This window comes from Aspergillus japonicus (assembly GCF_003184785.1).
Source record: "Aspergillus japonicus CBS 114.51 unplaced genomic scaffold BO86scaffold_17, whole genome shotgun sequence".
In the NCBI taxonomy this organism is placed as follows: domain Eukaryota; kingdom Fungi; phylum Ascomycota; class Eurotiomycetes; order Eurotiales; family Aspergillaceae; genus Aspergillus; species Aspergillus japonicus.
In genome coordinates, this window is record NW_020291654.1 from 179,298 (window position 1) to 198,466 (window position 19,169).

The 19,169-nt window shown below is 55.5% G+C and overlaps 7 protein-coding genes across 7 annotated transcripts; 5 read left to right on the forward strand and 2 right to left on the reverse strand.

The window, feature by feature from the left end:
• The first annotated feature begins 21 nt into the window (after window positions 1-21).
• Window positions 22-2,544, forward strand: BO86DRAFT_388376 (E3 ubiquitin-protein ligase). The gene has a single exon (XM_025671837.1). It carries the CDS (start codon window positions 165-167, stop codon window positions 2,493-2,495), a length of 2,331 nt encoding a protein of 776 aa, XP_025528761.1. The 5' UTR covers window positions 22-164; the 3' UTR covers window positions 2,496-2,544.
• Window positions 2,545-3,752: 1,208 nt separating this feature from the next.
• BO86DRAFT_427753 (putative MFS drug transporter) lies at window positions 3,753-5,841 on the reverse strand (the record flags this gene model as incomplete). The annotated part of the gene is made up of 7 exons (XM_025675564.1): window positions 3,753-4,071; window positions 4,139-4,192; window positions 4,274-4,339; window positions 4,408-4,597; window positions 4,662-5,449; window positions 5,502-5,635; window positions 5,689-5,841. The coding sequence occupies 7 exons, from the start codon at window positions 5,839-5,841 to the stop codon at window positions 3,753-3,755; spliced, it is 1,704 nt and encodes a 567-aa protein (XP_025528762.1).
• Window positions 5,842-6,441: 600 nt separating this feature from the next.
• On the forward strand, window positions 6,442-8,193 carry BO86DRAFT_455503 (putative cysteine synthase B; the record flags this gene model as incomplete). The annotated part of the gene is made up of 3 exons (XM_025677118.1): window positions 6,442-6,716; window positions 6,768-7,597; window positions 7,657-8,193. The coding sequence occupies exons 1-3, from the start codon at window positions 6,524-6,526 to the stop codon at window positions 8,191-8,193; spliced, it is 1,560 nt and encodes a 519-aa protein (XP_025528763.1). The 5' UTR covers window positions 6,442-6,523.
• A 796-nt stretch (window positions 8,194-8,989) lies between these two features.
• Window positions 8,990-11,278, forward strand: BO86DRAFT_310492 (ferric reductase family protein; the record flags this gene model as incomplete). Its single annotated transcript, XM_025667863.1, has 9 exons — window positions 8,990-9,099; window positions 9,150-9,394; window positions 9,444-9,564; window positions 9,611-9,674; window positions 9,721-9,908; window positions 9,956-10,054; window positions 10,108-10,350; window positions 10,429-10,969; window positions 11,024-11,278. 9 exons carry the CDS (start codon window positions 8,990-8,992, stop codon window positions 11,276-11,278), a joined length of 1,866 nt encoding a protein of 621 aa, XP_025528764.1.
• Window positions 11,279-11,740: 462 nt separating this feature from the next.
• On the forward strand, window positions 11,741-13,632 carry BO86DRAFT_447468 (uncharacterized protein; the record flags this gene model as incomplete). Its single annotated transcript, XM_025676588.1, has 5 exons — window positions 11,741-12,001; window positions 12,041-12,177; window positions 12,224-12,951; window positions 13,028-13,359; window positions 13,396-13,632. 5 exons carry the CDS (start codon window positions 11,741-11,743, stop codon window positions 13,630-13,632), a joined length of 1,695 nt encoding a protein of 564 aa, XP_025528765.1.
• A 632-nt stretch (window positions 13,633-14,264) lies between these two features.
• BO86DRAFT_388378 (uncharacterized protein) lies at window positions 14,265-16,086 on the forward strand. The gene is made up of 3 exons (XM_025671838.1): window positions 14,265-14,475; window positions 14,541-15,128; window positions 15,239-16,086. Exons 1-3 carry the CDS (start codon window positions 14,426-14,428, stop codon window positions 15,768-15,770), a joined length of 1,170 nt encoding a protein of 389 aa, XP_025528766.1. The 5' UTR covers window positions 14,265-14,425; the 3' UTR covers window positions 15,771-16,086.
• Window positions 16,087-18,419: 2,333 nt separating this feature from the next.
• BO86DRAFT_310619 (uncharacterized protein) lies at window positions 18,420-18,968 on the reverse strand (the record flags this gene model as incomplete). The annotated part of the gene is made up of 2 exons (XM_025667874.1): window positions 18,420-18,658; window positions 18,734-18,968. 2 exons carry the CDS (start codon window positions 18,966-18,968, stop codon window positions 18,420-18,422), a joined length of 474 nt encoding a protein of 157 aa, XP_025528767.1.
• Window positions 18,969-19,169: the final 201 nt, after the last annotated feature.

Genomic DNA, 19,169 nt, shown 5'->3' on the forward strand with positions numbered 1-19,169 from the left:
TCCTTGTCAGCTCATCTCACCCTCTCCTCTCCTCTCGCCCATGCCCGATCATCCCATAATCCACACCACCATCATCACATCTAAGGCTGCTGCCTAATGCTCTTCATTTTAGCCTCTTCCGACTATCATGTAGCATTCAGGCTTTCCCATCGTTCGATGCGAAAATGGTGTCGTTCTCCGTTCCCAGCTTCAGATCCACCCCGACATCCCCGCCGCTGCGTCCAAGCGACAGCAACAGCAACAGCAACAGCAACACCAACCATGCCTCCTCCTCCGCGTCCGCCATGATCAGCGAACGCGCCCTGCGCAACAACCCTTTCGGAATCACCTCCCGGACTCGCACGAGCGCCGCCTTGAAACCCGCCGCCGAGGATTGGAGACGCGAACAAGAAGAGCTCAACCATGCCCTGCAATCCCTGGCCCGCATCTTCCCGGACATCCGCGTCGAAGTCTTCCGCGAACTCCTGGTCCGGTTCGACGGAACCAGCCGTCTGCATGTCTGCGTTGAACAGCTTCTAAGACATAAAGAAGAATGGGTGGCGGGCCGTTGGAACGTGCCGGGTGGGACGACGGGCAACACCGCTGATGAGGGCGCAGCAGCAGCAGATACTGCGTCGACTGCGGCGGCGACTGCCAGCGGAGGTGATCTCCTCGTCATCCCTCCTCACGAGCTCTTCCGATCCCCTCGATACAAGGCCGCTGTGAAGGCTGCCCTAGCCAAGGAGTTCAGCGCGTTGAGCAAGAGTACGGTGGAGGCGGTGCTGGCGGAAGTAAACTTCTGCTACCTTCGCGCGCGTCCGACCCTGCAGGACCTCTCGCGCAAGACCTGGCGAGCGACGTTCAACAGCTTCCTGCCGTTGTTCAAACGCAGCCGCGATAAGAATGAGCATCCTCTGGTGGTGTGGCAGCGGCCGGCCGTGGCGGATGGGGAGGCGGTCCCGCGGCTGAAGGAGACGGGTTGCGAGGAGCTGGACCGGGAGCTCCACGAGGCACTATTGGCCCCGTTGCTCCGAACACGGAGGGAGGAGCAGGAGCGGAAGGATCTGGCGCTGGCGGAGACGCTGAACGAGGACGAGGCCAAGGCGGCGGAGGCGCTGTACGAATGCGAGTGCTGTTTTGCGGATGTGACGTTCGAGCAGATCGCGACGTGCTCGGACAGCATGCATGTCATCTGCTACGGCTGCATCCGCCGCACCATCCACGAGGCGCTGTTCGGGCAGGGGTGGAACAAGTCGGTCGACGTCGGCCGCGTGACTCTGAAATGCATTGCGCCTTTTGGTGGTGGTGGTCTAAACCAAGACGATTGCTGCCAGGGGGTGCTGAGCGCGGCGGTCGTGAAACAGGCGATCCAGCTGGACCGCTCCGGCGCGGAGACCTACGCCAAATTCGAGGCGCGGGTCGCCTCGGACGCCCTGCGCAAGTCGCAGCTCAAGCTCATCCACTGCCCCTCGTGCGCCTACGCCGAGGTCGACCCGATCCACCACCCGTCGTCGGCGCTGGTCTGGCGCTTCCGCGGCGAGGGCCTCATCTCCAGCTTCATCATCGCCGTGTTCATCCTCGACCTGATCCCTCTTCTGCTCGTCCCCCTCACAGTCATGTACCTGCTCAACCCGGCCGCGATCCGCGCGACCTTCCGCACCGCTCTGCTCAACACCACCCTGCGCAGCCGCCCCAAACGCTTCACCTGCGCCAACCCGGCCTGCCAGCGCGTCAGCTGCATCGCCTGCCAGAAACCCTGGCGCGACCCGCACGTCTGCCATGAACCGCTGCTGTTGGACCTGCGCGCCACCGTCGAGGCCGCGCGCACCGCGGCGGTCAAGCGCACCTGCCCGCGCTGCGGGCTGTCGTTCGTCAAATCCACCGGCTGCAACAAACTCACCTGCGTCTGCGGCTACTCGATGTGTTATCTGTGTCGCAAAGCGCTGACGTCGACGTGGACTAATGGGGTCGGTGGTGGTGGTGGTGGTCGTGCTCCAAACCGCCGTCGAGCACCCGCGGCCCGTCGCCGCAACAACGCAGAGAACATCCCCCTGCGACGTAACCTCATACCTCAACCTCAACTTCAACCTCAAGACCCCGACCCCGACTCCGACTCCGAAGTCGAAGATCATGACGACGAACAAGAAGAGCTAGAAGGCTACAAACACTTCTGCCAGCACTTCCGCATCAACCCGGGCGCCCGCTGCACCGAATGCACCAAGTGCGAGCTCTACCAGGACGAAGACGAGGAGGCCGTCGCGCGCCGCGCCGGCGAGAAGGCCGAAAGGGAGTGGCACGCCCGCCACCGCGGCACGGCGACCGCCGCCGCCGCGGGCGCGCTGCACGTGCACGTGAACCGGGACTTCTCGATGCGATCGTCGCATTCGGTCAGTGGGCCGAAGTGGTCGTGGACGTATCTGGTTGAGGAGGTGTGGCGCGGGGGCCGGTGGAAGGTCGAGGCCCAGGCGTTGGTGGATTGGGTGGTGGATTGCGTGGTTGTTGTGGAGGGGGGTTAGTTTGAGGGGCATTATGATGTGATGAGTGATGACTTTGGGCTGCTTGGGGTTTTTGGGTGGGATGGGCGGGCTTGATGTTGGATTCTGTTACTGCCCTTTGCGCCGTGGGGATAGGCGCGGTGCGGTGCGTAGTGTTTATGAGCCTAAGCTTTGAGCGTTAGCCTTGCGCTTTGAACGTTAGCCTTGAGCTTTGAGCATTAGCCTTGAGCCTTGAGCTATGAGCTATGGAATGAGACGTTCCGTTGTCTTGTGCTGTCTTGATAGGGTAGACAACAGGACTTGGGCTTGTTGTCTTGTCTCGATGTATTACCTGCTGTAGAGATTGGGAGAAGTTTCCTGGTTCGGGATTACTTTTCTCTTCTCTTCGGGGCGTGCCTCCCGTTCCCATACATACTACAAACCCTGGTGCTGCGAAGCAACGGAATTACCAGGTAGACTAACAACTTGAGCATCAGGAGCTAGTGGCCCGTTCTCAGCCCTGTTGTTCTATTTTCTCTCTATCGCAAATCCTCGACTCTCCCTAACAATCAAACCATATTCAAGATCCTGTTGGTGGTGGTGGTGGTGGTGGTGGTGGTGGTGGTGGTGGTGGTGGTGGTGGTGGTATTACTGCTGCTACTGCTACTGCGACCTCTGCTCTCGGAAGCACACCGCAGTTCTGCAGCTAAGTATCTAGTCTTGCCCCACAGATTTCCTCAAGATAGGCGCATGCTATAAACGAAAACTCGACACAAAGAATGGCTCGTAGCATAGGCACATGCTATCGAAACTGAAACTAGGAACCTAGCTAGCATGGCTCCGAGATGAGGGAAAGGAAGGTACGGTACCAGGGTTGCGGGCTTGGAGCCTTGGAACCAGCCATAGTGTATATATATGCTGTACAGTACCCTGTATCCTGATCGATAGTGCTGTCGGCAGGACAGAAGCACCGCACCGCACCGCACCGCACCGCACTGCTTCACCCACACCCACAGCTTTGCATGACACTCCTCCCTCCCCTCCCCTCCCCTCCCCTGCTCCTCACTAGGCAACTATACCTCCTAGGTTCGAGGATGATAACCGGAAGATCTTGTAAGCTGGAGAAAAAGGAATTATCATGTGTTGCTACTTCTGACCTTGAATCTGACCAGACAGTACTACGTAGAGCGCGTCTAGTATACCCTCCAATTCGCCATATCACCACCCTCTTATCCTCCCCTAAGACAGACCTAATATCTTCTGACAAAGCCACACCGCACCACCGTTAACCGTTCCCCACTACTCCCCACCCTTTCTTTCCGCAGGCTCAGCCCCAGGCCCCAGCCCCTCACAGCCCTCCTCCTTGGGTGAAGAGACCTCCAGCTCCACCTGCGGAATAAGGGCCCACACCACCACGACCGCGACGGCCGCCATCCCCGCCCCGATCCGGAAGATGATCCGGAATCCTTGCTGGTAGACCGGGAGGATCGCGGCACGAAGCTGGGCGGCTTCGGCGGCGGGGAGGTTGGCGAGGTAGGTTGTTGGATTGCGGAGGAAGAGGGTGTGGTCGGTGGGGCTGAGGGCTAGGGCGGTGGTGGTTGTGGTGAGGAGGTTGGTTCTTGTTTGGTCAGTATCCTTAGTATGAAGGGGTTTGGAGGGACTTGGGAGGATAAGGCAAAGCGTACAGTATCGTCCCGGCGATGGCGAGGCCTAGGGTTCCTCCTAGGTTCCGCGTGAAGCTGTTTTCATACCCAAGGTGTCAGAGTTGGGCCTGTATGGGGAAATAGAGGGTTGTGGGATGTAGTGGCTGGGGCACGTACTTCCTGAACGAGGTAGTCACGGCCATATCCCGTCGCGCGACGCCCGCTTGGATCGCTATTAGGGCTCTTTGGGGTCGGGATTAGCGTTGCGCTTGAACACAAATCCAAGTTGATTGGGAGAAAAGGTAGCTCACGGCTGCAGTGTATTCCCCAGGCCCACGCCCGTCAGCAGCGCATATCCGATCTGCTTGCCCAGCCCCGAGGAAGCATCGAGGGTCGAGAACAGCCCTAGTCCAACGGCCCAGGCGACCCAGCCGAAGAGAATGGGTTCCCGGTACCGACCGAGCCAGTGCACCACCAGACCGGAGAGCGTGCTGCTTACCGCTGCTTTTCGGTTAGTGATCCTTGTTTGGATAGTCTGGGATACAGATGGCAAGGGAAGGCGTACAAGCCATGATGGTGATCGGCAGCAGCATCGCCGCCGCCTTGAGCGCCGAGTACCCCATCGCCAGCTGGTAGAACACCGGGATGTAGTACAGCTGCACCAGGATATTCCACCCGTGCAGGAACATGGTGATGCACGCGCCGTTGACAATGCCCGACCGAAAGATATGCATCGGCACCAGCGGGTACGCCGTGCCTTTCCACTGCCAGACTACGAACGTGACACACAGCAACCCGCCGCCGGTGATGGTCCCGACGACCGGCGCCGAGCGCCAGGGCCGCTCCCCGCCGCCCCAGGTCAGGCCGAGTAGCAGCAGCGATGTCCCGCCCAATGCGAGCAGGGCGCCGAAGAAGTCGATGGCTTGAAGCTTACGCTTCCAGTCCCCCGTCACTTTGCGGAGCGGGAGGAAGAACATCACGCAGCACACTGTAAGCGCTGTGAGGGGCAGGTTGAGCCGGAAGATCCAGCGCCACGAGGCGTGGGTCGCCAGCAGACCCCCGATGACGGGGCCGAGGCCGTTGGACAGCGCGACGACAGCCCCCAAGATGCCTTGGTACTTTCCGCGGGTGCGGAGAGGGACGACGTCGCTGACGATGAGCTGCACGACCGTCACGAGCCCGCCGCCGCCGATGCCGGTGAAGGCGCGGAAGATGATGAGCTGGGTCGCGGTCTGGGCGAGAGAGGCGGCGAGCGAGCCGAAAAAGAAGATAGCGAGGCCGGCGTAGAGGACGTGCTTGCGGGACCAGACGTCGGAGAGGCGGCCGTAGAGCAGTTGGAAGCATGTTGATGTGCTGGGTTGGGCTTGGTTAGGTGGCAGTCATTGGGGGATTCTGGGGCACGGACACAAAGTAGCCACCTGAGATCCAGGAGGTTTTGTCGCTGGCGTCAAGGGCTTCGCCTATAATCGAGAGACTGGCCGCCAATGTTGTCTGGTCCATGATTGCTATCAGGTCGACTGTTGAACATGCGAGGAATATCTGGAGATGTCGGTTGATCAGGTGAGGTTTTGAACAAGGGCGGTGCTTCATACTGTGATGATGGTCTTCCGGGGGACATAGTTCGTTTGCTCGTTGAAGGTGATTGGAGCTGATGCTTCTGCTTCCACATCTTCGGACGCTATGACTGCACTTTCTGTGCTGGGGCTGCTCCCCTTGGAGTCCGAGTACAATGCTGTGTTGCTCATTTTGTGGAAAGCAGAAAGCGAAAAGCAATGGCAAACTGCTTCATGCGGGCAGAAGTGGTTCACAAGAGTTGATCAGTCATGAATTATTAACAGGGAAGAGAACCTCAAGCATTAATTAGGCCAAGCCCTATAATAAGGTCGAGTTACATTGACATGCGAGCCACGTCTGCAAGCAAGGGCCAGTCGTCCGGTTAGGGCTAATAGGGATCGTCCAGAAACCTTCTCAAATGCCCTCGCCAAGGTCCTCATTTGTGATCTGCAGATACAATCTGCATACTCTGCCGTGCTGACCTTTATGTCCGTATCGAGCATACGCATTTGAGACGCTCGTTACAGCTGCTCGATAGGCTCCATCTGCGTAAGACGCTCATGCACTGCCCGAGTTTGCGAATATAGCAGATATCATTATGTCCATCAGTGCCGGATTCAGCCGGTAGCTGTGGTCTGATCACACTATAATGTGCGCAATCGACCAGAACGACCCAAAGCAGACATCGAACGTATACAGCAAGCCGTCCAGTGGGTCATCATCCTGCCACACGCCGAAAGCGACGGTTGTGTCTAGATTTGGGCACTCAAAGCAAGGAGGGGCACCAATATGCATAGCACGAGCATAAAGCATGCAGCTGTCCCTCTGAGAAAAAAACCGAGTCATACTGCTTCCGTGTTATCATCCTGCACCATGGCCACTACCAACGAGCACAACGTCTACTTCGGGCCGGATGCCCTCAAGAAGTACTTCAACCCTGACTGCCAACCTCCATTGCCGCTCGTAGAGCTGCCACAGCATCTGAACCCATTCCATCATGATGGGGTGCGCATCTATGCGAAGATGATGACGATGCACCCTGCAAACAATGTCAAGGCCTTACCAGGTACATGCGCCCCTTGCAGCGATGCATGTTGTTAGTCACTGACTTCTGCAGCTATGAACATGCTTGAATCAGGCGTGGTACCTGGACAAACCCAGACGATAGTGGAGTATAGTTCCGGCTCGACAGTTATTTCCATGTCGATGATAGCACGTGTGATGCATGGTATAGACGACACCCGAGCATATCTCAGCAACAAGACCAGCGATGCCAAACTCAAGCTGATGCAATTCTTCGGGCTCAACATCACCTTGTTTGGCGGCCCATCGCAGCCGGATCCTTACGACGAACGGGGCGGCATTCAAACCGCGCGTGAGATGTCGATGCAGTCAGATCACACGCTCAATCCCAACCAGTACGAGAACCACGACAATTGGGGAGCGCACGTCCGCTGGACCGGACCGCAGATCTTCAAGCAACTCCCCGAGATTAACGTTCTGTGCGCTGGCATGGGCACCTCCGGAACCATGACGGGGCTGGGGACCTATTTCAAGCAGGCGAAGCCGTCCGTATTGCGGCTGGGGGTGTGTACCGCACCAGGGGACCGAGTTCCCGGGCCACGATCGTTCGCGCTCATGAAGCCTGTGGAGTTTCCCTGGAAAGCCGCCGTCGACATGATTGAGGAGGTCACGTCAGCAGACTCATTCTCTCTGTCGCTAGATCTGTGCCGCGAAGGAATTGTTTGTGGCCCATCATCTGGATTCAACCTGCAGGGCCTGTTTCAGATGCTCGAGAAGCGCAAACGCGGGGGCACCTTGACGCAGCTGGCGGGACCGGATGGTTCCGTTCGTTGCGTCTTCTTATGCTGCGACTTGCCGTATCAGTACGTTGGGGAGTATTTTGAGAGGCTGGAGCCTGAGAGGTTCCATCCCATTCAGAACGAGGTGAGTGGATGAATCATCCTCAGAGAATTAAGGTTATAATGCTAACCTGTGGTCCACAGAATCTCACGCGGGTGGATCTTCATCGGTACGACGAGAGCTGGGAACGAAGTCCTGTCGTGTTGTTCACGCACTTCTACGAGGCTCCCAAGTCTTTCAACCCGGGCCTCCTGAGCAACATCACTCTCCGACCGGCGTGCTGTATCCTGGACTTGAGAACCGCCGTCGATTTCGATTCATGGCACCTCCCTGGCTCGATCAATGTTCCGTTACAGAGTCTCGGACTTCACACAGCCAAGCCGTTCACCAATCCGGATGTGCTAGAGGCACTCTGGCAGGAGATGGAGACGTTGTTCAATGACGACAGCAAGCTCGCGCAGCTGGTTTCGCACCATGTGCTGGTAATCTGTTACAATGGCGACACGGCACGTATTGCCACAAGTGTGCTGCGGGCCAAGGGGGTCCAAGCGGATAGTCTCCGAGGCGGATATCAGGCACTGAAAGATCACGGACTTTGGGAACAGGAGCAGGTGGATGGCAGCGTGGTTGATGGATATCCGAGTGTGTCTGTAAACAACTTGTCGCTCGCCAAAGCGTAGTTTGAATGAAGCTAGTCCTTATCGGGAAAGCATACTTGAGCATTTGGCACTAGGCCGGATTAGGATGAGCATGCCGACTGCAGTGCTCCTCCGTCCTCATACACAACAACTGGAACTACATCCTCTCTTCTTCTCCTCATTTCATGTTTTGTTTATCATCAGCTCACGGACGTCAATATCGTACAATGGGCCACACGCTATGACTTTCTCCTCTGATCATGATGTACAGCCATCCAATGCTAAGCGCGAGTAATCTGCTCAAGTGCAGTCCCGCTGGACGATACCGCTAAACTATCCGCGCAAATCTGCTCACCAGGCGCATATCAGACAACACAATCTGGCAAATGTCGATATATGCAGACTTATTATAATTTCCTGACGCGATACGCTCTGCTTCGTACTGTCCCACCGTCAAAACGAAACCAGCCGCCCTGCGACAGCCCGACGGGGAGTTGCCCGGATGGCTGCATGCGTCCGCATTCCACGCTAACCGGCGAAATGTGCTCAATTCTGAGCATGAACCGGCCAATGAGCGACCCAGTATGGAATCCATAGAGGAGGTCTTGTCTGGAGTCGGAATGCGATGTCTCTGTCAAAGGTGCCGTCTTCAAGGTTCCGGTTGAACAACGGTCTGGGATGATTTTCGCTCGGGTGGTGTTTTCCTCTGCTCTTCAGCTTTCTCTATTGACGGTGATGAAGCACGGGTTTCCGTTGAAAACACCTTCTTTCCCTCTTGAACGGGACAGTCTTGCTCTATAGTACTGACAGGCTTGTTTACTACTTGGCTCTGTGCAAAATGGGTTTACCATGGCTGGACCAGCCGGTGATGTTGCACTCGTCCAGAGCAGATAGCTGCCAGTTGACTGCAAAGCAATGCGCCTACCGCAATGGACATTGGAGATACTGGTATGTCTTCGCCCCTGTTGTCGTGTCGTATACTCATATCTCCTGGACAGGTATCAAGCCGATCACGTCTATGCGCTGAACACGATATACTTCCTTTGTGCAACGGTTGGGGTTTTCGTGATTCTTCGGATGATGACCAAGTTTAGTCCCCTGTTTTTGCGAAGGACGGCCATCTGGAAGAGGGCAACGGCAACAGGGCGATATCTTGCCTACAAAAGTTTTCCATCACCCGTCATCAACTTTCCGGCCACCGGCGTCTTCATTTTGATTGTTATCGGGGCTGCCTTCTTCCTTGGTTGGTACAGACGCGAGTACGCTGAACAAACTCTTCTGATACTCTATAGCAATGACCCTCGGTCCACAACCGTATTACTGGCCAAATACTGAGACGGTTTCTTATGGAGGCAGTCCTCCAATCGCGACCCGAGCAGGATGGATGGCACTGGGCCTGCTGCCTTTCGTCTTGTCAGTATGCCATATTCGGTGATCGAGCCTTACTGACCGACAACAGGGCCCTCGGAGCCAAAGCCAATCTTATTTCAGCGTTGACTGGGGTAACCCATGAAAAACTTCAGGTTGGTTTCACCCACGATCATGAATGTGCTACAGCTGATCTATCAGATCTTCCACCACTGGACTAGTTACGCCATGTTCGTCCTTGCTTTAGTACATACGTTTCCGTTCATTGTCGTTCATATTCAAAAAGGCGACATGGTGAAGCAGTGGAAGACGGAGATAACATACTGGACGGGGGTAGCTGCTCTGATACCACAGGCATATTTGACATTTATGTCTCTGCCAGCGATTCGGTAAGCCATGAAGCCTCTACTGATTGAATATCAATTAACTCTTATAGAAACCGATTCTACGAATTTTTCAAGGCCACGCATCTTCTGGCCGCATTCCTATTTATCCTCTTCTTTTTCTTTCACTGTGACTTTCGTCTCTCCTCATGGTGTGTTCCCTACGGCTTGTGCGTATGCAACTTGATGTTCTAATGTTTCAAAGGGACTATTTCATCGCATCTGTCGCGATCTATCTCTTGAGTCTTCTCATATCATTCGCCAAGACCCACCTCATCCATGGCCGTCACCGCGCGACATTCGAGCTTCTCCCCTGCGGCTTCCTCCGTATCACTGTCCCAACTGTTACCGTTGTGTGGCGACCCGCGCAACACGTCTTCATCCGTTTCCTCAGCCCTCGACTGGGTCTACACAGTCTTACCGCACATCCTTTTACCATAAGCTCTACGTATCCGACGAAGTTCGACTCAGCGGCCCAGCCCAGTTCCATGTCTACTACATCTTTGGACTCGATCTCATCCTCAAGCTCGAAGCAGGTACCGAGTAGGAGCATCTGCCCAAGCTTGACATTCTACATCCAGCCCCGCAGCGGCATCACAGCCCGCCTTGCACAGCTTGCTAACCGCCATCCGGGGTTTTCTGTCCCCGTCCTTCTAGAAGGGCCATACAGCGGGATATCCGGAGACCCAGATATCGCACGATTAAGCCATATCATCTTAGTGACCGGAGGGTCCGGGGGTGGTTTCTCCTTCGGGATTTTGGAGGACGTCCTGCGGGGGGTGAAGTCTCCCAAAAATTCATCCACCGATGCAATTGCCGATGTAGCCGGGAACGGTTCTACCAGAACTCTCCCCAGAGTCAGCATCATCTTCGCAACCAAGTCTCCAGCAGTAGCAGACTGGTACACCAGCGAGCTCAATCGGATTCTGCTGGATCATTATAACGGTTCCCGCAGGATAGACGTGCACATCGACATCCATATCACCTCTCACTCCTCTCCTCCTTCTAACTCACCACCCTCTCAGGCTGCACGGGACGAAGAAGAGAAATGCATCAAAACACCCGAAGTAACGAACAAGACCAGCATCACCCCCTCCGAGAAAATTAAAGAAGAGACCCAGCCATCGGGCTCAATCACTACCCTCCCGATTACATATCATCAAGCGCGTCGACCAGACCTACCCCAGCTCCTCACCGCCGCAGTTCCTGTCCCCGGGAGAGAAAATGCAGAGCAGAAGATCGGCATCTTCACGTGTGGGCCTGGATCCATGATCAACGACGTTCGTAATGCGGCGGCTGACGCGCAGTTGTGTGTTGGTCGTGGTAAGATGGCTGGAGTGGTGGAGGTGTATCTGCATACGGAGATGTTTTCGTGAGTTTCCATTCTCTTTGTGACAGATGTTGTTGCTGACTGAAATGTTGCCTTGAAGATGGTGATAGATAATGATGGTACATATGGCGGTGCCGAGTACATAATGCAGACACGTGTGCGTACTAGTAGACCAGTATGTTGTTTGGGGTTCGAAGATGGGCATAAATAGTGATAAAGCATAGTAACATACATCTCTGCAAATAAGTAATAAACTGGATTACTATACTCCTCTACTCAACTGGGCTATTCAGTGTAGAGTATACGTAGAAAAAGCTTAATTATCAAATCTAATTAGAGATTTTCAATATCGACCAGACAATCCACATTAGTGCAGACAAAAGGTTGCCGGGCGGCGCTAGCGAATTGAGAAATAAATACTTGCAGCTCTCTCTTCTTGCACCAGACGTGGCCTTCATTCTTTTGTCCCTCCACAAATAGCAAATGCTATGACATACCCTCATATACTATGAATCACCGAATCTTCGTTGAACCGAGCCGAGATCCATGCCTCCACGATATCAAATGGACAGCCACGGCCCGGCGTGATGACCTTCCGAAGACGCCCGTCCTCAGTCTTATCAGATTCAAGTTTCGCCCGGAGGCGGATTTCATGGATGAACAGCATGTCGCACATATGCTATGGCAGCAGTCGCTGGTCTTCATATCCACAGTCTCTGGCTTCCAGCGTCTTCTCTGGGCCCCGATCTCAGATGAATCTCGGAGGGTGGTACTTCTGATTCAATGGCGCGATGGAATCGCGTGGCAGGAATTCCAGCTGTCTTTCGGGCTTGGCCTTCTCCTTCCTCTACTGCAAGAAGTGCCTTTTTTGAATCATAGTGTTACACTCCCTCTCCCTCTGTGCTTTGCTGCGGGGCCTGGCCACTTTCTCGAGCTGGTGGAGCTGTCAGTCAAACTGGTCCGAGCATGAGTATGACCCGGCAGAGCGGAGTCGATGGATTGAGGAAGAATGGCAAGCGGTGGTTGAGTCACTGAGAACGGCACCTTCAGACTCGGGCTTCCCTGGGCTCGTTTGTGGCAGTGGGGGATGGTTCGAGGAACAACTGCCGCTCGAGTCCCGCACCTTTTTGGGCCTTTTGCTCTGGCGAACTCCACGAGATGCAATCACCTGGACTCCCCATCAGACTGTACGCCACAACCTACAAGCCTTGATCGGGCACACCATAAGACAGTCCTCACTTGTTACCGCTTCTATGCATGATTGCAGCTCCTCGGGTACGTCTCTCGCAGCCCGTTCATCGGTATCTCTCGCCGCTTACTCTGGCACGATCTTCCAAACCCAGATATCCCCGCCCCAATACACCTCCGATAAGGACTTCGAATATCAAACTCGCTTTGACGTCCGAGCTCGCAAGAGCATCGATGAAGTCGCCTCCCGTCGTCGGATCTGTCCCAGCCCCGAGGCCATCTGGTGCCCCATGGGTGCCATGGGCCAGGGAGGGTTTCCAACGTTTCAAGATGTCCCTTCACCCGCTGCAGCACCGACAGTCGATATGTTGTGGCTCCAGTTGAACAACCAGCACCCCGAGACCTTGTCCCTCGTGCATAGACTCCGTCTCGCCATCTACAATAGTCTGGGATTTCCTCGTTGTCGCTGGGGCCGCGAGACCAGCCAAGGTGCACCGGGAGCAGGGGTCTGCAGGATGGGGATACTAATCGGTACGTTCTTTTACCAGTCACTCATCTCCCACCGATTTCACCTCCAGCGCTTTACCTGAATAATCCGAATCGACAGAATGGAAAAAGACCCCGCAGCCATCTACCTGGGCCCAACTCCATACATTGGTTGATGAAGTGGTGTCTCAAGCCGACGGCACAATCACGCGTAGCAGCCCGAGTATAACCCGTTACTGCGCCTCGATCCCCACAGATCAACCCTGCCATCTCGAGCTACTCTCCCTCTTCCTCGTCGACGCGGAATGTCCCAAGCGCATCCTGTGGTATGCATATCAGCGGTTCACGAGCACAATGTCCTGCCCTACTGCCCGGGGCCAAGTCTACATCCATCCGTCGCCTACTCTCGCCGCCCGTCCTGTCGCGCACGGCTTCCACGACGAGGGGGGATTCGTGCGGCACCCTAGGGACCACTTTCCACCACAACAGGATCCCATGATCCGGTTCTCAGCTAGCACGGTCTGGGCGAGTGCGGCGGCCCGGGAGGAATGGTATGCTGATTTTGCGGACCAAGCGGCCTCCTGCTATGAGCGGCTCGGGTATATTGTCGACTGGGTGCAGCTTGTCGTGGAGAGCGCGGAGAGTGCGGTCTTGGAGCTGGAGCCAGTTGATGCAGAGGTTCTCGAATGGTGGAAGAGTGGCCGGCATCAGGCGATGAGTCGGTGACAAACATTGGATTCGAGTTGATCAAGGTCGCGGATAATGATCTTCCGGGGGGGGGGGGGTAAGAGACCTCTTGTTATGTTCAAGCTGCGTGTAGAGCGAACATCTCAGCCTCATTGACTGCACTTTTGCGGGTTGTGCATGACGTATAGCAAGCAGCTAATGAGGTCGGATATCACCATGCCTTCGAGACGTCCCGAATTGAGATAGAAGAAAACTAATGTAGTTTTTCTTTTTCGGGCAGCTAAACAGCAGAACTGAACCGCTGGCATGTACGTACTGTATGATCACACCACATACAGAAACCACATATCGCGAGTTTCAGTCGCGGAGAGCGCGACGTAATAGTTTTCGTTGCTTTGACTTTTGGACTTATCCTCTCCATGCAATAGAGTAGCCGGAATTATCTCCAGATTCTCTACTAGAATCTGGAATAGAATATATTTGCTCTTCGATATAGCCTGTTGTGCAAGTATCCTGCTTTCAACCGTGTAAATAAGTAGAACTGGTCCAGTAAGACAGAGAGGGCTAGGAAAGTTTTCTATGGGTAGTGTAATATATTAGTGAACCTACTAGACAAGGTTTGTAGTGTACAGAAATGAACAACTATTCCTTCTTCAGCACAGCACAGCATAGCATGGCATAGCGCTCACCTCACCACATATCTACGTGAACCTTCACAATAACCACTGGTTTTATTAACAACTCACTGTCATTCTCTCCGTCTCCTCTTAGCTTAGCCCCTCGGCAGCCTCTTTCCCCGCCAACAGACCCAACAAACCGCGCGTTATTCAACATGGAAGACCCATTCAGCCAATACATCAGAATCTCAGAGCAAGATCGACGGTATTCAGCCCCGCTCCCCCCCTAACAGCAAGCCCCCAAACAACAAACGCTAACAGCCTCCGCAGCCCCAACACCCCGATCATCACCATCTCGCTCCGCGCCGCAGACCCCCAATACGTGCTTGACCCCACCAGCCTAGGCTTCCGCATACACGCGCACCGGGCCGCAGACCAAGAGAGCAGCAAGAAGCAAGACCAACCGTGTATCCTAAACTGGACCGGCGTGGAGGCCGGGTTGCTCTTGTTCCGGCACCTGCCCACGGGGAAATATGAGCCGGTGACGTTCGAGCACATCGCCCCCAACACCAAGCCTCCACCCCCGCATCATCTCCTGGGATTCTCACAGCTCGATGTCCCGGATCTATGGGTGCTTGCGCCGGGGAACACCAGCGCTCCGGTGCACCCGCGCATCGAACGGCACGCGTACCATGGACTCCAACCGGACGAGCGCTACGAGATTCTATGGCCCGGCGCTGAAATCCCTCGCTGGGGCTGGGGGGATGCGAGAGAAGCCACAGCCCCGGAGCCCACGGCAGTAGTCCCCCTCGTGATTCCCGGCGGGGCGCGATGCTCATTCATGCTGGAGGGGGCGAGGGAGCCGGCACCGATGCCGCGGGCATGGAGCCCGCCACCACTGGAGCGGACGGATCAGGTGTAAGTCTTCGCCTATTGCTTCCAATTCTTTCTTGTGCAATTTGTGTTCTTCCCCAACAATAGCAAAACGGATACCGACAGCCCTCAACGACTAACCACCGCCATTGCAGTCCCGGAGCTCCAGTTCTCACCGTTGAGCTGAACGCTACGACCTCCCACTGGAACCCAAGGAAGTACCTCCCCATAACGTGGACGATAACATATCACGGCACCGCCGGGAGAGAAGACGATCCCCCCAACAGCCCCCGGCCCATCACCTTCCGCACCTACAATTTCCGTACGTACGGAACCTTCCGCGCGTATCGCCAGCGCTACGAGGATGGGGAATGGGAGTCCTACGACGAAGACGGAGGTTGCACGTTTCCCAGCGGTCCCGACGATCCCTATCAAGTCAACGTGGGCAAGGAGAGAGAAGAGGCCGGCTTTATCAGCCTGCGGCCGGGGCAGACGTACTCGAGGTCGGTGCATCTCTACTCGCAAGACGACCTGCCGCGGTATCCGGCGACGGGAGAGATCCTGCGCTATCGGTTCAAGGGCTGTGTGCTGGACTGGTGGGATTGGGGGACGCTGGACGAGCATGGTGATACGGGTGGTGACTGTGCCGGGGTTTCTGGGCGGGGAGGTTCTGGAGCCGAGCGATAATGGGGGCCGGGCGAGGGTGGTTGTGCCGGCTTCGAACCTGCTCGAGTTTACGGTTGTTTGAGGCGGTTTGCTTACTATTTATGTTTGTGGGTGTTGGTTTTTTTTTTCTTTTCATGTCCAAAGAGTTACCCAGATCTTTGCGTGAAGCATGAGCGAATTTATGAGTGGAGAAGTCTACGGGCTACTGATGGATGTCGGTTGCCTGATAGCTGTTCCCATCATCAACTGACCGTGCGTCGAACCAGCAGGGAGATGCAGTACTATAGCTACTATAAGGTAGGTAGTGGGTGCTAGCTTGGGAACTTGACCCTCGATCAGCAATCCAATCCAATTTGGTCTGGGCTGAGATCAAACAAGCAATGCAGATGTTTGCTACGCGGTAACAGCTTCGACGATCCCCCGGTTGCACAGCATACAGCATGCATGCACGCCACAACAACCTCAGCGCTTCGCCCATGCCCAAACCTCCCTCCTTCCCACCCCCCCATTTCCCCCTCCTGTTTGCATCGCATCCCCCCCTCCCCGCAGCAGCAGCTAGCTCAGCCGCAGTGACCTGTCGGCCAGCACGCAGAGTACCTCTCCGCCCACACCGTCAAAGCATTCCAGTCCCGACATCGCCGCAGCTGTCCGTCCCCCGTGCGCTTGGACCGGTTGGGAATATACAGCGGTGTATCGTCCGCGCGACACTGGATCGCCTGGCGGAGAGCATCGTAGCAGTGATTGATATGAACCAATCTCTCGCCGTCGGTATCGCTCTGGGGGTCCAGGGTTCCCCCCGCCATCAGGTCTTTGATCGTATCGCGGAGGTATATCTATTCTACTTGGTCAGCCCTTGCATGATCCCAGCTCTACTGCCCCCGTTGGAGGAACCAAGAAGCTTGTTTCCGGAAACGCGGGCAGTGGCTTGCCGACACAGACTCGAATAGAGAGCAATGGGATCAGACCACGCAGTGTAACTGATGGAATCCATCCAGGACGTAAACACCCTTGCTGGGATCGTCCGGGAAATCTTCTGCCAGGGGCAGACCGGACTCCGCTGCCTGGTGGTGCGGAATGGCCACGAATCCAGTGGTGGTGAAGCGTCGCCAGGCTGCGTCCGACTCGGATTGGCTGACTTCGCTGTACTGCGTGTAGGTGTGGAAGGGCCTCCATCTTTCGCCGCTGGTGTGGATTCCGGCTGGGTTGGAGGTCTGTTAGCACTCGCAAATCCTAGGGGTGGAGGATTAGTGGTGACTGACTGAATCCCTGGTTGTTAACGGCTAGTTCCAGGTGCTGGATTCTGAGATAGAATAGTAGATTGCTGATGAGGAGGGCAAGGGAGACCAGGCTGAGGAGTTGGGGCTTGATGAGGTAGAGTAGGAGACTGGGAGTTGAAGCAGCTTCTTGCTTCATTGTCGCGATGGAGGGGAGAGATTGACGCGAGCGAGTCTCTCGGGCTCGCATATAAATGCATCAGCAGCGCACACGGCGTTGTTTGCTTGCACGATACGTCAAGCACCGGCAGGCAGCAAACCCTGCCCGTGGTGAAGGATGCAACTCAGCCTCTGCACTCGGTGGCTCGCATCCTCTCCTATTTCTCGACGCATGACCACTCACGGTGCATTCATTGGGATGTTTGTCTGTGCCAAGAGCATCCAGTGCTGTCCTCCTTTGAGTTTGTTACAAATAGGCAGTGAGCGACCTTCCTCATTGCAGTGGAAGAGCAAAGAACAACACCATCCAAGAGCTTTTTTTCAGCTTGTTTTGTCCAAAGCAAACCCCCCACAATGAGAGCCAGTCTGTTCTGGTCTCTGAGCCTTTTTCTGGCCGTGCATGCTGCTGCTATCAGCCCACGTACGCCTCAAAAAACCCCATGCCAAAAAGCACTGCACATACTAACAAGAAACAGAAGCTACCGAGCCATCACTATCCCTCAACACAAGAGACTGCAATGAACCCGAAGCTCATCGCCTTCTTCCACGAGCTGACTCGCTGCATGACGAGCACGAGGATATGGACAACACCGCGATAGGGGAGGGGTGGTAGAACATTGACAATGCTGTCGGATTTACATACTCAGAGCGTACTGTCCTGTACAGTACCCTCCAGACTTTGTATCTAGAAAAGGGTTTTCTCCCTGTCCAGACTCGTGGCGGGAGTCCAGTCTATCTCTCATCTATTTCCCGCGCCCTCTTTTTCACCCATTGAATGTTTATATAAAGAGAATCACCACATATCCAACCGAATCCCATCATCCCCCGCCTCGTCACCATCGTTGCACCCCGTAAAATGATCCACCAGCCTCACCGGCGTCTCGGTATCGCGATAACAAGCCGTCCGCCTCCGAATCCACTCCTTCCTCCCCCGCCAGTCGACACACTTCCGTACCTGTCCATCCCCGGTCTGATTCCGTCCCCAGGTGTAGAGGAGCGTATCCCCCGTGTTCCCGCAGACGATGTACTGCAGCAAGCTGTCGAAGCAGTGCCAGGCGTGCTGGAGGGGGAGGCCGGGCGGTGGGTGCCCGGTTTCAAGGATCTCGCGGAGGGTGCGGCGGATGATGGTTAGGCAGTGGATTTGGTGGTATCTAGTCACTCATCTGTTATCTTAGTGTTCTCATTCACTGGTTTTCATTGCTGTCGGTGCTGGAAGCTTTTCTTCGGGGTTGTTGTTCTATGGGCGAGGGAAGGGGAGAACCCACGCATCAAGGATATACACCCCCTTGGAAGAATTGGACGGCAGACTCATGCTCGCGGGCAGGTGGTGCTGCGCCGCCCAGAGGTGGTCCACCGCCACGAAGCCGTACGCGGGGACGATCGCCGCCCAGGCTTGATGCACCCGGTCGGCTTGTTCGGGGTGCGGGGCGCTGTAGATTCCGGTTGTCCAGTGGTATTGAACCCAGCGGGGGTCGGCTCCTGGTTTATGCTTCGGCGTCAGCGAGGGCTCTGCGGGATTGAGGCCGGGGCTGGATGCTTGAAGACACGGACCGTATGCTAGGATGGGCTCGGGGGCTTCTGTGTTCGTCGGGGACAAGGTACGATCCAGTAGGAGTCCAGCGCAGAGGATGCTTAGGCAGATTATCAGGGCATCTCGCCAGTTATCGCGAAGGGTTGAGCTATGCTTCTTAAGGCGTTCGGATAGAGAGGTAGGACCATCAGGTTTGGAGGATTCATCAAGCGAGGTGTATTTGATTGCTGGTGCGGCTTGGAAGGTAAGGGGCATGTTTGCGGTCAATCCTAGAGTGGTACGGAGTAGCCTCCACTGATCGAAACCATGGGAGATATAGGAATGGCATGGATGCGGTATATCTATAGCTATGTCGGTTTGATACTGATATTGTGTAGCAAATAGAAACGAAGGCACTATGCTTTTCATGCTCTGGATTCACTGTGCAAACCATCAAATCAGACACTCTAATTGCCT

Excerpts from the sequence above, each read along its gene's own strand:
- BO86DRAFT_388378 (XM_025671838.1), top strand. The coding sequence starts at position 14,426 with ATGGAAGACCCATTCAGCCAATACATCAGAATCTCAGAGCAAGATCGA. Across the intron at positions 14,476-14,540 it reads ATCTCAGAGCAAGATCGACG|CCCCAACACCCCGATCATCA; the intron begins GTATTCAGCCCC and ends CAGCCTCCGCAG. Across the intron at positions 15,129-15,238 it reads CTGGAGCGGACGGATCAGGT|TCCCGGAGCTCCAGTTCTCA; the intron begins GTAAGTCTTCGC and ends CCGCCATTGCAG.
- BO86DRAFT_388376 (XM_025671837.1), top strand. The coding sequence starts at position 165 with ATGGTGTCGTTCTCCGTTCCCAGCTTCAGATCCACCCCGACATCCCCG.